General features: G+C 46.4%; 1 protein-coding gene across 5 annotated transcripts in view; it reads left to right on the top strand.

Annotated features, from left to right (window-relative positions):
• Positions 1-17500, top strand: part of LOC124046732 (neurexin-3a-like) — a 707599-nt gene that overhangs the window by 609357 nt on the left and 80742 nt on the right. For all 5 annotated transcript variants that reach the window (XM_046367446.1, XM_046367444.1, XM_046367445.1 and 2 more), the window contains 2 exons: positions 11573-11662; positions 14944-15251. In XM_046367446.1, coding sequence (XP_046223402.1) covers positions 11573-11662; positions 14944-15251 — 398 coding nt within the window. The remainder of the gene's footprint in view (positions 1-11572; positions 11663-14943; positions 15252-17500) is intronic.

The raw sequence follows: 17500 nt of genomic DNA, 5'->3' as shown, positions 1-17500 counted from the left end.
GCATCGTAACCGACTTCAGTTGGCAGATTCTAAATTTTGATGGCCACTGGCACACTGGAGAAGTGTGCTCTTCATGGATCAATCCCGGTTTCAACTGTAGCGGGCAGATGGAAGACAGCGTGTATGGCGTTGTGTGGGCGACTGTCCCATGGGGTTGGGTTATGGAATGGGACAGGCATAAACTACGGACAACGAACACACTTGCATTTTATCAATGGCACTTTGAATGCACAGAGATACTGTGACGAGACCCTGAGGCCCGTTGTTGTGCCATTCATCCCCCACCATCACCTCATGTTTCAGCATGACAATGCACAGCCTGATGTCGCTATCATCTGTACACAATTCCTGGAAGCTGAAAATTTCCCAGTTCTTCCATTGCCTGCATACTCGCCAGACAAGTCACCAATTGAGCATGTTTGGGATGCTCTGGATTAACGTGTACGACAGCATGTTCCAGTTCCTGCCAATATCCAGCAACTTCGTACAGCCATTGAAGAGGAGTGGGACAACATTTTCACAGGCCACAATTACCAGTCTGTTCAACTCTATGCTCATGTGCTGCGTGAGCCCAAAAACACTGTCAGTATCTTGTGGTCACACCAGATACTGACTGACTTTCTGATCCATGCCCCTACCTTTTCGTCAAGGTAAGATACATATCTGTCTTCACAATCATGTGAAAATCATAGATTAGAGCCTAATAAATGTAATTCAATGGAATGGTTTCCTTATACAAACTGTAACTCAGTAAAATATTGTTGCGAATTGTTGCATTCATATTTTTGATCAGGGTTGGGGATCAGAGTAAAAAAGAGCTAGTGAGAAAGTGTGATGGAGAGTACACAAGAGTCAACGAGGGCACCTTCAGTCAGGGACAATGAGGACACCTTCAGACAGGGACAATGAGGGCACCTTCAGTCAGGGACAATGAGGACACCTTCAGTCAGGGACAATGAGGACACCTTCAGACAGGGACAATGAGGACACCTTCAGACAGGGACAATGAGGGCACCTTCAGACAGGGACAATGAGGACACCTTCAGTCAGGGACAATGAGGACACCTTCAGACAGGGACAATGAGGACACCTTCAGACAGGGACAATGAGGACACCTTCAGACAGGGACAATGAGGACACCTTCAGTCAGGGACAATGAGGACACCTTCAGACAGGGACAATGAGGACACCTTCAGGCAGGGACAATGAGGGCACCTTCAGTCAAGGACAATGAGGACACCTTCAGACAGGGACAATGAGGGCACCTTCAGTCAGGGACAATGAGGACACCTTCAGTCAGGGACAATGAGGGCACCTTCAGTCAGGGACAATGAGGACACCTTCAGACAGGGACAATGAGGGCACCTTCAGACAGGGACAATGAGGACACCTTCAGACAGGGACAATGAGGACACCTTCAGACAGGGACAATGAGGACACCTTCAAACAGGGACAATGAGGACACCTTCAGACAGGGACAATAAGCACAGACAGGGACAACGAGGACACCTTCAGTCAGGGACAATGAGGACACCTTCAGTCAGGGACAATGAGGACACCTTCAGACATGGACAATAACCACAGACAGGGACAAGAAGCACAGACAGGGACAATAAGCACAGACAGGGACAATGAGGACACCTTCAGACAGGGACAATAAGCACAGACAGGGACAATGAGGGCACCTTCAGACAGGGACAATAAGCACAGACAGGGACAATGAGGACACCTTCAGTCAGGGACAATGAGGACACCTTCAGACATGGACAATAAGCACAGACAGGGACAATGAGGACACCTTCAGACAGGGACAATAAGCACAGACAGGGACAATGAGGACACCTTCAGTCAGGGACAATGAGGACACCTTCAGACATGGACAAGGAGGACACCTGCAAACAGAGGCAAAGCTCTGGAAAACACACAGAGAAAAACCAGAGTTGACCATAGACATAGAATCACATTTTAAAAATGAAGACAATTCGACAGCCATAGATAATATAATAATAATAATATATGCCATTTAGCAGACGCTTTTATCCAAAGCGACTTACAGTCATGTGTGCATACATTCTACGTATGGGTGGTCCCGGGGATCGAACCCACTACCCTGGCGTTACAAGCGCCATGCTCTACCAACTGAGCTACAGAACCCCACTAGATACAACTACGTCAATTCCCACGACAGCACTCACAGACTTTAGAGGTGTTCATGAATACTGTCTGAATGCTGGAAATCCATGGAAAGTATAACTTTCCATGGATTTGAAGTTTGAAGTTGAAATTTTAGCATCTCTTTGAGTAAGACTGTGTATTTTGCCAACAGTAAACTTCAGTAGAAACGTAAATGTGTATACTCGTATATATTCGGTGTAATATTATTTCTTAAAGGACATACTGTACATGGCCTTTGTGAGGCCAGTGCCATGCAGACTGTGTAATGCATGGTGATGTCTCTGTTGGCCTCAGCCTCCCCTTCAGGCCCCAGTAGCCAGCGGCTGCGAAGAAGATGGTTGACAATTACCTCTGCCATTGGGCTGTTCTGTCCTGTTACCCGGGTTACGGTGGCCAGGGTCCCCGTGTGTGGCAGTCAAATCACTGGATAATGTTGGTGGCGTCGGGGCACCTGCTGGGACGGCATGTGGTGAACAATTTCTCTAGAACATTCTGCTGTCTGCTCTTAATGGAAAAGATACGGACAGGCTCATCTCTGACCTTATGGATACTTGCACATTCCAATTTGAAAATGTTTTTCATGACTTTCGTCTCGCTTTTCTCATCTGCTCTTGTTATCACATGAAGTTTGGACGTAGAAAAGATTGTCATCATTGTGAACACAGATGGTCTTTGGACAATCTAGAAAGATGCCGGATTTACCTCAATGTTAGCTCATGATTTAACCTGTTTGGTTGTTGTCCAGTAGTTTGTGTTGGTATTGTATTATTGTTGTGTCACAATACTGATTGAATTATGGTTCATTGTGGAGCTTAGAATGACAATCTGTTATTAGGTTGTGTTGTGTGTCAGTAGTGTTGTTGTGTTGTTGTGTCCGTAGTGTTGTTGTGTCCATAGTGTTGCTGTGTTGGTGTGTCCGTAGTGTTGTTGTGTTGTTGTGTCCTTGGTGTTGTTGTGTTGTTGTGCCCGTAGTGTTGTTGTGTTGTTGTGTCCGTAGTGTTGTTGTGTTGTGTCCGTAGTGTTGTTGGGTTGTGTTGTTGTGTCCATAGTGTTGTTGTGTTGCTGTGTCCGTAGTGTTGTTGTGTTGTGTCCGTAGTGTTGTTGTGTCCGTAGTGTTGTTGTGTTGGTGTGTCCGTATTGTTGTTATGTTGTTGTGTTGTTGTGTCCGTAGTGTTGTTGTGTTGTGTTGTTATGTCCGTACTGTTGTTGTGTTGTGTCCGTAGTGTTGTTATGTTGTTGTGTCCGTAGTGATGTTGTGTTGTTGTGTCCGTAGTGTTGTTGTGTTGTGTCCGTAGTGTTGTTGTGTTGTTGTGTCCGTAGTGTTGTTGTGTTGTTGTGTCCGTAGTGATGTTGTGTTGTTGTGTCCGTAGTGGTGTTGTGTTGCTGTGTCTGTAGTGTTGTTGTGTTGTTGTGTCCGTGGTGTTGTCGTGTTGTGTCTGTTGTGTTGTTGTTGTGTTGTTGTGTTGTTGTGTCCGTAGTGTTGTTGTGTCCGTAGTGTTGTTGTGTCCGTAGTGTTGTTGTGTCCGTAGTGTTGTTGTTGTGTTGTTGTGTCCGTAGTGTTGTTGTTGTGTTGTTGTGTCCGTAGTGTTGTTGTGTTGTTGTGTCCGTAGTGTTGCTATGTTGTGTCTGTACCGTTGTTGTGTTGTTGTGTCCGTAGTGTTGTTGTGTTGTTGTGTCTTATGTTCGTGTGTCTGTAGTGGTGTTGTGTATTTAGTGTTGCTGTGCCATTGTGTCAGTTGCATTGTTGTGTTACTGTGTCTGTTGTGTTGATGTGTTGCTGTGCCTGTTGGTTGCTGTGTTGTGTATGCTGTGTTGTTGTGTTACTGTGTCTGTTGTGTTGATGTGTTGTTGTACCTGCAGTGTCGTTGTCGTGTTTTGTCCATGGTGGTGTTGTGTCCGTTCTGTTGTTGTGTTCGTAGTGTTATTGTGTCCATAGTGATGTTGTGTTGTTGTGTCCGTAGTGTTGTTGTGTTGTTGTGTCCATAGTGTTGTTGTGTTGTTGTGTCCGTAGTGTTGTTGTGTCTGCACTGTTGTTGTGCTGTTGTTGTGTCCGTAGTGTTGTTGTGTTGTTGTGTCTGCACTGTTGTTGTGCTGTTGTGTTGGTTGTGTCCATTGTGTTGTTGTGTCCGTAGTGTTGTTGTGTTGTTGTATTGTTGTGTCCGTAGTGTTGCTGTGCTGTTGTGTCCGTAGTGTTGTTGTGTTGTTGTGTCCGTAGTGTTGTTGTGTCCGTAGTGTTGTTGTGTCCGTAGTGTTGTTGTGTTGTGTCTGTTGTGTTGTTGTGTTGTTGTGTCTGTTGTGTTGTTGTTGTGTCTGTTGTGTTGTTGTTGTGTCCATTATGTTGTTGTGTCCATAGTGACGTTGTGTTGTTGTGTCCATAGTGTTGTTGTGTTGTTGTGTCCGTAGTGTTGTTGTGTTGTTGTGTCCGTAGTGATGTTGTGTTGTTGTGTTGTTGTTGGGTCCGTAGTGTTGTTGTGTTGTTGTGTCCGTAGTGTTGTTGTGTTGTTGTTGTGTCCGTAGTGTTGTTGTGTTGTTGTGTCCGTAGTGTTGTTGTGTTGTTGTGTTGTTGTTGTGTCCGTAGTGTTGTAGTGTTGTTGTGTCCGTAGTGTTGTTGTGTCCGTAGTGTTGTTGTGTCCGTAGTGTTGTTGTGTCCGTAGTGGTGTTGTTGTGTCCGTAGTGATGTTGTGGCGTGTTGATGTGTCCATAGTGTTGTTGTGTCCGTAGTGTTGTTGTGTCCGTAGTGGTGTTGTTGTGTCCGTAGTGATGTTGTGGCGTGTTGATGTGTCCATAGTGTTGTTGTGTCCGTAGTGTTGTTGTGTCCGTAGTGTTGTTGTGTCCGTCGTGATGTTGTGTTGTTGTGTCCATAGTGGTGTTGGGTCCGTAGTGTTGTTGTTTTGTGTTGATGTGTCCATAGTGTTGTTGTGTTGATGTGGCCATAGTGTTGAATTGATGTTGTGTCCGTAGTGTTGTTGTGGCGTGTTGATATGTCCATAGTGTTGTTGGGTCCGTAGTGTTGTTGTTTTGTGTTGATGTGTCCATAGTGTTGTTGTGTTGATGTGTCCATAGTGTTGAATTGATGTTGTGTCCGTAGTGTTGTTGTGGCGTGTTGATATGTCCATAGTGTTGTTGTGTCCGTAGTGTTGTTGTGTCCGTAGTGTTGTTGTGTCCGTAGTGTTGTTGTATTGTTCTGTCAGTAGTGTTTTCACTTTGTCCAGTATACTATTGATTCTGCTTAAAAATCCTTTTGACAGATTGTTCAGATCCGTCTGAAATGCCCATTCTTGTTGCCTTGGGTCAGGAAAGCAGGACCTATTTCCAAATGTCAAAGCTGCAATATGTAACTTCTTGGGCAACGTGACCAAAATCACATAGAAATACGAGTTATAGCTCTGTCAGTCTCTTTGAAAGTGAGGCTATTTCTGTGCTTCCCGTTGTTAAGTTTTGTTTTTGCGTCTTTTACTTTGGGTTTTGTACACCAGCTTCTAACAGCTGCAAATACAATATTTTGGGTAATAGAAAATATATTTCACAATGGTTTAGATGATACAATGATTCTCTTCAAAATGACTGCTCGTTTTATCACATACACTGAAATTAGGCGAACAATGAGAATTTTAGTAACCAGTAAATGGAGGAGCTATTCCTGCATATTGCTTATTTTAACAGAAGAAACAGTATACTCTGAAACACAGCATTGTACAAAAGTTATACAACACATGATCAGTTAAGTCCTCTACCTTGTGATTCTGGGACCTCTATCTACATTTTGAAAATCTACTTCTCTCTTCCCATTCCCTTTAAAGTCTATAAATAGCACATTATTCTGAGTCTCTCTAATTCCAGAGATACAAGAGTCTGGATTCCAATTACCAAAAATTTCAGAGCCTGGAATTAAATTCACATATTATTCTGAGCCATTTAAGTTATCATTAGATTATTCTCATTCCTAGTCTCCCAAAAGGGTCACCTGTGCTCCCTCTCCGGCCTCTAGGTCACCAGGCTGCTCGTTACGGCGCACACCTGTCACCATCGTTAAGCACACCTGTAATCACTTTCTTGATTAGCTGCACTATATATATATATATATATATAAATATATATATATATGTCACTTCCTTAGGTTCCATTCACCAGGCGCCATTGTTTCTGTTTCATGTTTGTGCGTTGTTCGGGGTTCTTGTTTTGTTCCATGTTCCGTTTATTTTATTAAAACACTCCCTGAACTTGCTTCCTGACTCTCAGCGCACATCATTACAAAAAAGCTCAGCTACATAATGTAGTACTTTAAACTTCATTTTCTCCCTTTTGGCTCAGTAGAACACTCATTTCTGGTTGTGTGCATGAGTGTAAATAGCTTCCCCCTAATCACATGAAGAGGTAGTTCTGAGAGTACCGTCATCCTGCATATATTTAGTGTATTCGAAGCAAACCTTGGTACACTGATTGTCTTTGAGCAAAGCAATATTTACACTAATATTGGCCACAAATTGCCATTTTTCATTTCACTATAATGGGGGATTCTGCTTTCTGAAAATAACATCCTGCAGTATCCCCGGTTAGCCTTGCACTTCATGGCTTTAAAAAGAGGGGGCTGTTGTTCTCCCCTGTATTACAGAGCCAATGAGAGGGGGCTGTGGTTCTCCCCTGGAGTGCAGAGCCAATGAGAGGGGGCTGTGGTTCTCCCCTGGTGTGCAGTGCGAATGAGAGGGGGCTGTGGTTCTCCCCTGGTGTGCAGAGCCAATGAGAGGGGGCAGGTGTTCTCCCCTTGTGAACAGAGCCAATGAGAGGGGGCTGTGGTTCTCCCCTGGTGTGCAGAGCCAATGAGAGGGGGCTGTGGTTCTCCCCTGGTGAACAGAGCCAATGAGAGGGTGCAGGTGTTCTCCCCTGGTGAACAGAGCCAATGAGAGGGGGCTGTGGTTCTCCCCTGGTGAACAGAGCCAATGAGAGGGGGCTGTGGTTCTCCCCTGGTGAACAGAGCCAATGAGAGGGGGCTGTGGTTCTCCCCTGGTGAACAGAGCCAATGAGAGGGGGCAGGTGTTCTCCCCTGGTGAACAGAGCCAATGAGAGGGGGCTGTGGTTCTCCCCTGGTGAACAGAGCCAATGAGAGGGGGCTGTGGTTCTCCCCTGGTGAACAGAGCCAATGAGAGGGGGCTGTGGTTCTCCCCTGGTGAACAGAGCCAATGAGAGGGGGCTGTGGTTCTCCCCTGGTGAACAGAGCCAATGAGAGGGGGCTGTGGTTCTCCCCTTGTGAACAGAGCCAATGAGAGGGGGCTATGGTTCTCCCCTGGTGAACAGAGCCAATGAGAGGGGCAGGTGTTCTCCACTGGTGAACAGAGCCAATGAGAGGGTGCAGGTGTTCTCCCCTTGTGAACAGAGCCAATGAGAGGGGGCTGTGGTTCTCCCCTGGTGAACAGAGCCAATGAGAGGGGGCAGGTGTTCTCCCCTGGTGAACAGAGCCAATGAGAGGGGGCAGGTGTTCTCCCCTGGTGAACAGAGCCAATGAGAGGGGGCAGGTGTTCTCCCCTGGTGAACAGAGCCAATGAGAGGGGGCAGGTGTTCTCCCCTGGTGAACAGAGCCAATGAGAGGGGGCAGGTGTTCTCCCCTGGTGAACAGAGCCAATGAGAGGGGGCAGGTGTTCTCCCCTTGTGAACAGAGCCAATGAGAGGGGGCAGTTGTTCTCCCCTAGTGAACAGAGCCAATGAGAGGGGGCAGGTATTCTCCCCTGGTGAACAGAGCCAATGAGAGGGTGCAGGTGTTCTCCCCTGGTGAACAGAGCCAATGAGAGGGTGCAAGTGTTCTCCCCTGGTGAACAGAGCCAATGAGAGTTTCTGGGACAAAGGATTTTGATCACTTAATTATGACACTGTACCATGTCAGGGCTATAACAAGCCATTTGTGACAATAGAGAGTACACAGAAGGAACGTCTGTTTCTATGTTTTAGGGTTCAGAGACAAGCAAGGCTTTTGAGGACTAGATTACTGAATAAATCTGTCATGTACCCAGTGTCAGCATTGTTCCGTGGCCAGGTCCTATAGTCAGGCAAATCTCCTCTCCCAATGACTAACTCTGACAGGAAACCTTTACAATGTTTCTCCCCTCCCTTTTAGGATTTTTCAGTGTTCACCAGGAACCACTTGTTCTGTTCAAATAGTACTAAAACAGTCAATCCACTCCAAACAGTGGTTCATTGCCTCTGACCATTTTCTTATCTGTGAGGTAAAGATAGAGAGATAGGGATCTACTGCCAGAGTCAGACTTGCTGTGGTGAAGAGAGAAAAGCTAAAGAGAAGAAATACTCTGCGGCAAATTACCTTGAAATAGCAGCACCTCCTCCTAGCTTATCAGGAGCTGTTTTCAGAAGCCAGACTGCACCTCCTCTTAGCTTATCAGGAGCTGCATTCAGAAGCCACACTGCACCTCCTCCTAGCTTATCAGGAGCTGCATTCAGAAGCCACACTGCACCACCTCCTAGCTTATCAGGAGCTGTTTTCAGAAGCCACACTGCACCTCCTCCTAGCTTATCAGGAGCTGTTTTCAGAAGCAAGACTGCACCTCCTCCCAGCTTATCAGGAGCTGCATTCCGATGCCACACTGCACCTACTCCTAGCTTATCAGGAGCTGCATTCAGAAGCCAGACTGCACCTCCTCCCAGCTTATCAGGAGCTGCATTCAGATGCCACACTGCACCTCCTCCTAGCTTATCAGGAGCTGCATTCAGAAGCCAGACTGCGTGTTTGAGGACGATTGCTTTCATTTGCACAGGCCCATGTGAAATACTCTGCGGCAAATTGCCTTGAAATAGCAGCACCTCCTCCTAGCTTATCAGGAGCTGCATTCAGAAGCCACACTGCACCTCCTCCTAGCTTATCAGGAGCTGTTTTCAGAAGCCACACTGCACCTCCTCCTAGCTTATCAGGAGCTGTTTTCAGAAGCCAGACTGCACCTCCTCTTAGCTTATCAGGAGCTGCATTCCGATGCCACACTGCACCTCCTCCTAGCTTATCAGGAGCTGTTTTCAGAAGCCAGACTGCACCTCCTCCTAGCTTATCAGGAGCTGCATTCAGAAGCCAGACTGCGTGTTTGAGGACGATTACTTTCATTTTCACAGGCCCATGTGAATGAGGCTGTGCTTTGTCTGAGCCATCCTGTGATCGTCGCACCATCGCAGGTTTATTTTCCCTCTAGCTTTATGCAACTGGCTCAACGCACAATGGAGACGAGGGAAGGGAACGATACAGCCTGCCTCTTAGACCTATTTCTTCCCTTTGTCTTGCAAACTGCATCAAGCTGGTGTCTCAGAACTTGACAAGTAAGGAGAAATGACCTCCTATCGGGAGTGATCAGATTGATTGACAGGTCCTGCGGCTTGCGGCTCTGTCTGGGGAAAATCTGCTCTGTTCTCGGGATCCGAGATGTCTTCCGTGTCCATGGGTAGGACGACAGCGATGCGGTGGTCCGTGTTGAGACCTTTGATGCTGCCTGCCGCACTGCAGAACGGTTCACAACATGGACGCTCCGCTGTCACTGACAGAAAACCTGACATTACATAGAGAAAGGGAGAGAGAATGAGAAAGGGATGGAGAGACAGAGACAGACCGGGGGAGCGGCTGTGTTTGGATAAGAAATACCTTGGACCTCCTTTATCTGCACAGAATAAAAGGTGAAGGGGTCGTCTCTAGGTGAAGGGGTCGTCTCTGGGTGATTGGGTCATCTCTGGGTGATTGGGTCATCTCTGGGTGATTGGGTCGTCTCTAGGTGATGGGGTCGTCTCTAGGTGATGGGGTCGTCTCTGGGTGATTGGGTCGTGTCTAGGTGTGGGATGAATACTTGGTGTACCCTACAAGCCAAACACAATTACTGCTATCGAAAACCGAATCTCACGCCCCTATAAATCTCTACTGGGGGGGCTATGGGAAACGGAGGGATGGATGAAGGGATGGAGGGAAGAAGGGAAGCAGGGAAGGAGGGATGGATGGAAGGAGGGAGGGAGGGAGAGAGATAAGCCTTCCAGTATGAGCCGGGCATCTAATCCTGCGATTAAATAAGAATGGTGCGGATTGCCAGATAAAGGAACCGGGCTGCCATTGTCTCCTGGAGATACTGAGGGTAAATCTTCCAGAATGAGGCTCCCATTTCAGCGTGCAGGGTAAAGAGCATGACAAACACAAACACACACCAACTCAACACACACCCACACAACACACACCCCCACAACACACACCCACACAACACACACCCCCACAACACACACCCACACACCCACACAACACACACCCCCACACCCAACAAACACACACACACACACGACTCACACCCACATAACATACACCCACACGACACACACCCACACACCCACACAACACACACCCAACACACACACACACACACCCACACAACACAAACCCACACGACACACACCCACACAACACACACCCATACACCCACACGACACACACCCCCACATCCCGACACCCCTAAAACACACACCCATACCCCCACAACACACACACATACACAGCTACTGTACCTACTGTCTCTATCCTTGCAGAAGTGGTGGTCTCAATTGGGGGATGGAAAAGATGGGAAGATTCAGGGCAGGAGTTAAGAGACAACCTGTTCCAAAGTGCACCTTAATGCCTATGGACTGGATGTTAATACTATGGACTGGATGTTAATACTATGGACTGGATGTTAATACTATGGACTGGATGTTAATACTATGGACTGGATGTTAATACTATGGACTGGATGTTAATACTATGGACTGGATGTTAATACTATGGACTGGATGTTAATACTATGGACTGGATGTTAATACTATGGACTGGATGTTAATACTATGGACTGGATGTTAATACTATGGACTGGATGTTAATACTATGGACTGGATGTTAATACTATGGACTGGATGTTAATACTATGGACTGGATGTTAATACTATGGACTGGATGTTAATACTATGGACTGGATGTTAATACTATGGACTGGATGTTAATACTATGGAATGGTTGCATTGTGAATGTGCAGTGGAACTGTTCTGTGAGGTTCAAGGTACTAGAATACCCTTCATCCCAAAAGTAGATTTTTACGGTGCCTCGGTTCTAAATGTGTTTGTCGATGTTTAAATCAATTGAATTCACAAATATAGAGGTGCTTCTGTCCCCTATGAACAAGGTGTCATGAAATTCAGCAGAGCAGCAAATGACTTTAATGTTTGTTATCATTTTACTGATAACCCTTCAGCTATCTCATAAACAACATATCAATTCTAACCTGCTATTCATTTTTTTTATACTTGCATGAAAATAGAAGTTTTTTGAAGTGAACATGTGTTAAAAACGCGTTAAAATGCCAAATTAAAACTGTTTATTAATGTTTAAAATGTTGTTTTTTTACAGCGACGACCGATAGTGAACGTCTTGAAATTGCCACGAAGAAATTCCCGCTGAAATACGCCCGGCCAGTAGTGGATTGGCTACAGGAGAAAGGTAAACTTAACACAGCTTTAATCTTCTATTGAACTCAACATTGAAGGGATGTTTTCTTTTTGTATTTTCCTGCTGAAACGTAGCACATTTTCCCACTTCAAAAAAATGATTTTAACCTAACATCCTTTCTCACACTTTTTAACACGTAAATCCCATTATAATTCATAAACACTCTACTCAGTTAAATGGACTGCTAACGAATATTACACAATAATATAGTATTTCATATACTCTGTGAATCCTTTGAAATATAGATAATAAATAATAATAAAATAATGAAGTATCTCCTAAAGTCCACACCCATTAAAACCTGAATACCATCTCAATACAAACACAAATAAAGGCATCTAATGCATGAATCAACATGCAGTCATACATCTAAAATATTGAGTCAAATAACAATAGTTTGAATAACAATAATACAATAATAATAATACAATAATTTATTTTTTAATTCATTAACCACAGTGCTATGTTGATACAATTGGAGAATTGCTGCATGAAACTGGGAAAATTATTTCCTAGCGGGTTAACAATTTACTCAATACTTTCTAAGTCGAGTATTACCATTTTGTCGTTTTAAACTTTAAGATTATGAAGATGTGTTACAACTTAGATGTTGCATGTATATATCATTTTATAAATGATGTGTCTCATTTGAAACTTCACAGCCCCTTGTGGTGTACTTATTTACTCCATCAGGTTCCTGCCCCTGATTCCTGCCCCTGATTAGCCATTTACTCCATCAGGTTCCTGCCCCTGATTAGCCATTTACTCCATCAGGTTCCTGCCCCTGATTCCTGCCCCTGATTAGCCATTTACTCCATCAGGTTCCTGCCCCTGATTCCTGCCCGTGATTAGCCATTTACTCCATCAGGTTCCTGCCCCTGATTCCTGCCCGTGATTAGCCATTTACTCCATCAGGTTCCTGCCCCTGATTCCTGCCCCTGATTAGCCATTTACTCCATCAGGTTCCTGCCCCTGATTCCTGCCCCTGATTAGCCATTTACTCCATCAGGTTCCTGCCCCTTATTAGCCATTTACTCCATCAGGTTCCTGCCCCTGATTCCTGCCCCTGATTAGCCATTTACTCCATCAGGTTCCTGCCCCTTATTAGCCATTTACTCCATCAGGTTCCTGCCCCTTATTAGCCATTTACTCCATCAGGTTCCTGCCCCTGATTCCTGCCCCTGATTAGCCATTTACTCCATCAGGTTCCTGCCCCTGATTCCTGCCCCTGATTAGCCATTTACTCCATCAGGTTCCTGCCCCTGATTCCTGCCCCTGATTAGCCATTTACTCCATCAGGTTCCTGCCCCTTCTTTCTATCTTCAGCAGTATTCCTTTTAAACATAACCCATTCTTTGTCTTCATAGTTTTGGCAACAGCTCTAGCCTTTTTAGATACTGCTGATCAGACGCCGTCCCAAAGGGACAGTTTGAGGAGACAGACATAAAGCTTTGACCTTTTCCTCTCCTTTTCTTTCCATCCCTCTCTCTCCTCCTTTCTCAGCCTTAGCTCACATCCCTCTCTCTCCTCCTTTCTCAGCCTTAGCTCACATCCCTCTCTCTCCTCCTTTCTCAGCCTCAGCTCACATCCCTCTCTCTCCTCCTTTCTCAGCCTCAGCTCACATCCCTCTCTCTCCTCCTTTCTCAGCCCTAGCTCACATCCCTCTCTCTCCTCCTTTCTCAGCCTCAGCTCACATCCCTCTCTCTCCTCCTTTCTCAGCCTCAGCTCACATCCCTCTCTCTCCTCCTTTCTCAGCCTTAGCTCACACCCCTCTCTCTCCTCCTTTCTCAGCCTCAGCTCACATCCCTCTCTCTCCTCCTTTTTCAGCCTTAGCTCACATCCCTCTCTCTCCTCCTTTCTCAGCCTCAGCTCACATCCCTCTCTCTCCTCCTTTCTCAGCCTCAGCTCACATCCCTCTCTCTCCTCATTTTTCAGCCTTAGCTCACATCCCTCTCTCTCCTCCTTTCTCAGCCTCAGCTCACATCCCTCTCTCTCCTCCTTTCTCAGCCTCAGCTCACATCCCTCTCTCTCCTCCTTTCTCAGCCTTAGCTCACATCCCTCTCTCTCCTCCTTTCTCAGCCTTAGCTCACATCCCTCTCTCTCCTCCTTTCTCAGCCTTAGCTCACATCCCTCTCTCTCCTCCTTTCTCAGCCTTAGCTCACATCCCTCTCTCTCCTCCTTTCTCAGCCTCAGCTCACATCCCTCTCTCTCCTCCTTTCTCAGCCTTAGCTCGCATCCCTCTCTCTCCTCCTTTCTCAGCCTCAGCTCACATCCCTCTCTCTCCTCCTTTCTCAGCCTCAGCTCACATCCCTCTCTCTCCTCATTTCTCAGCCTCAGCTCACATCCCTCTCTCTCCTCCTTTCTCAGCCATAGCTCACATCCCTCTCTCTCCTCCTTTCTCAGCCTTAGCTCACATCCCTCTCTCTCCTCCTTTCTCAGCCTTAGCTCACATCCCTCTCTCTCCTCCTTTTTCAACCTTAGCTCACATCCCTCTCTCTCCTCCTTTCTCATCCTCAGCTCACATCCCTCTCTCTCCTCCTTTCTCAGCCTTAGCTCACAACCCTCTCTCTCCTCCTTTCTCAGCCTTAGCTCACATCCCTCTCTCTCCTCCTTTCTCAGCCTTAGCTCACATCCCTCTCTCTCCTCCTTTCTCAGCCTTAGCTCACATCCCTCTCTCTCCTCCTTTCTCAGCCTTAGCTCACGTCCCTGTCTCATAATGACAGATAACAACATTATGCCCTTTCTACAGTGATAGCCAGAAGCATTGACCCTGTATATTTTGGGTTCGTTTTCTGGATCCCATGCTACTTATAGCCTCCTCAGTTGATCTTTGTTCATAGTTTCACCATAAATGTATTTCTTTACGACCCACCTCATCGTTGACCTTTTGATTGTCGAGGACTTTTTAAGTACACATGGAAACGTATACTTACCGTACACACATGAACACAAACGGGTACACACACACGCAAGCACACACACACACACACACACACACACACACACACACACACACACACACACACACACACACACACACACACACACACACACACACACACACACACACACACACACACACACACACACACACACACACACACACACACACACACACACCGTAAAGTCACAAAGGTTATATTTATATTCTGACCTGACAACATCTCAACAACTGTTTGGACACTGAATGAAAAAACAGGAACCTTATTTTGCTGCTCTGTCCGTTGTTATTCTTTAATGTGAATGACTATTTGTCTGGTTCCCTCCTCTAGGCCGGCAGCTTACCATATTCAACACCCAGGCCTTGGTGACCATCGGTGGCAGCGACCGCAGTCGGCCCTTCCAGGGACAGCTGTCCGGCCTCTACTACAATGGCCTGAAGGTCCTCAACATGGCCGCCGAGGGCAACCCCAACATCAAAATCAACGGCAGCGTCCGGTTGGTGGGTGACACGCCCTCTGTGGCCGGGTCGGCCCGCACCACCGCCCAGCCGCCCGAGTTATCCACCACCTTTATTGAGACCACCACCATCATGTCCACCACCACCACCCGCAAGCACCGCTCCTCTCCCACCATACAGGTAGGGCTCAGGAATGGGGAGGAGTGGGGAGGGCAGGGGCCGGGGATGAAAGCAGAGAGGGATAGGGACGGGGAGGATGGGAGGAGAGGAGAGGAGAGGGGAGGGGAGGGGAGGGCAGCGGACGGGGATGAGAGCGGAGGGGATAGGGACGGGGAGGAGAGAGGAGGGGAGCAGTGGGAACGAAGCGGAGAGCAGAGGGGAGGGGAGGGGAGGGCAGCGAACGGGGTGGAGAGTGGAGGGGACGGGAGGAGAGGAGAGAAGAGGGAAAGGCAGCGGAGGGAACGAGGAGAAGAGGAGAGTGGAGGACAGTGTTCCCTATACAATACATGTCCCCTGAACAGCTGTGTGTGGTGGACCGCGACAGCCCCATCTACTCCCCTCTCTCTGGGACAGAGGCACGCTCAGAGGCCCTGTGGTCTAGATGGAGGAATTAGCCCTTCATCATCTCTGCCTGCTTAATAACCACCTAGCCTAGATACCAGTTTTTTTAAAGCTTTTTTTCTTCCACTAAATGAGGCCAGGTAAAGAGAAAACTTTAGAAACCCTGCCTGTCTGTCATACCTGTCAACCCCGCCCATCTGGCACTCCAGGAGCAAACGTTTATATGTTTTGATTTGATTTGAACCCAGCTCTCTATGTCTGTTCATAGTTACTGTCACGCTAAACACAGGTCTCTATGTCTGTTCATAGTTACTGTCACACTAACCCAGGTCTCTATGTCTCTATGTCTGTTCATAGTTACTGTCACGCTAACCCAGGTCTCTATGTCTGTTCATAGTTACTGTCACACTAACCCAGGTCTCTATGTCTCTATGTCTGTTCATAGTTACTGTCACGCTAACCCAGGTCTCTATGTCTGTTCATAGTTACTGTCACGCTAACCCAGGTCGCTATGTCTGTTCATAGTTACTGTCACGCTAACCCAGGTCGCTATGTCTGTTCATAGTTACTGTCAAACTAACCCAGGTCTCTATGTCTCTATGTCTGTTCATAGTTACTGTCACGCTAACCCAGACCTCTATGTCTGTTCATAGTTACTGTCATGCTAACCCAGGTCTCTATGTCTGTTCATAGTTACCGTCACACTAACCCAAGTCTCTATGTCTGTTCATAGTTACTGTCATGCTAACCCAGGTCTCTATGTCTGTTCATAGTTACTGTCACGCTATCCCAGGTCTCAAGGTCTGTTCATAGTTACTGTCACGCTAACCCAGGTCTCTATGTCTGTTCATAGTTACTGTCATGCTAACCCAGGTCTCTATGTCTGTTCATAGTTAATATCACACTAACCCAGGTCTCTATGTCTCTATGTCTGTTCATAGTTAGTGTCACGCTATCCCAGGTCTCTATGTCTGTTCATAGTTACTGTCATGCTAACCCAGGTCTCTATGTCTGTTCATAGTTACTGTCACACTAACCCAAGTCTCTATGTCTGTTCATAGTTACTGTCATGCTAACCCACGTCTCTATGTCTGTTCATAGTTACTGTCATGCTAACCCAGGTCTCTATGTCTGTTCATAGTTACTGTCATGCTAACCCAGGTCTCTATGTCTGTTCATAGTTACTGTCATGCTAACCCAGGTCTCTATGTCTGTTCATAGTTACTCTCATGCTAACCCAGGTCTCTATGTCTGTTCATAGTTACTGTCACGCTATCCCAGGTCTCTATGTCTGTTTATAGTTAATGTCATGCTAACCCATGTCTCTATGTCTGTTCATAGTTACTGTCACACTAACCCAGGTCTCTATGTCTGTTCATAGTTACTGTCATGCTAACCCAGGTCTCTATGTCTGTTCATAGTTACTGTCACGCTAACCCAGGTCTCTATGTCTGTTCATAGTTACTATCACGCTAACCCAGGTCTCTATGTCTCTATGTCTGTTCATAGTTACTGTCACGCTATCCCAGGTCTCTATGTCTGTTCATAGTTACTGTCATGCTAACCCAGGTCTCTATGTCTCTTCATAGTTACTGTCATGCTAACCCAGGTCTCTATGTCTGTTCATAGTTACTCTCATGCTAACCCAGGTCTCTATGTATGTTCATAGTTACTGTCATGCTAACCCAGGTCTCTATGTCTGTTCATAGTTACTGTCATGCTAACCCAGGTCTCTATGTCTGTTCATAGTTACTGTCACGGTAACCCAGGTCTCTATGTCTGTTCATAGTTACTGTCACGGTAACCCAGGTGTGTTCAGATGCGCTACGTTTTTTTATGTTATGCAAACCAATGGTATGTATAAAGCT

Source organism: Oncorhynchus gorbuscha, linkage group LG10 (genome assembly GCF_021184085.1).
Source record: "Oncorhynchus gorbuscha isolate QuinsamMale2020 ecotype Even-year linkage group LG10, OgorEven_v1.0, whole genome shotgun sequence".
NCBI classification, from domain to species: domain Eukaryota; kingdom Metazoa; phylum Chordata; class Actinopteri; order Salmoniformes; family Salmonidae; genus Oncorhynchus; species Oncorhynchus gorbuscha.
This window is presented reverse-complemented; position numbering and strand designations above follow the sequence as displayed.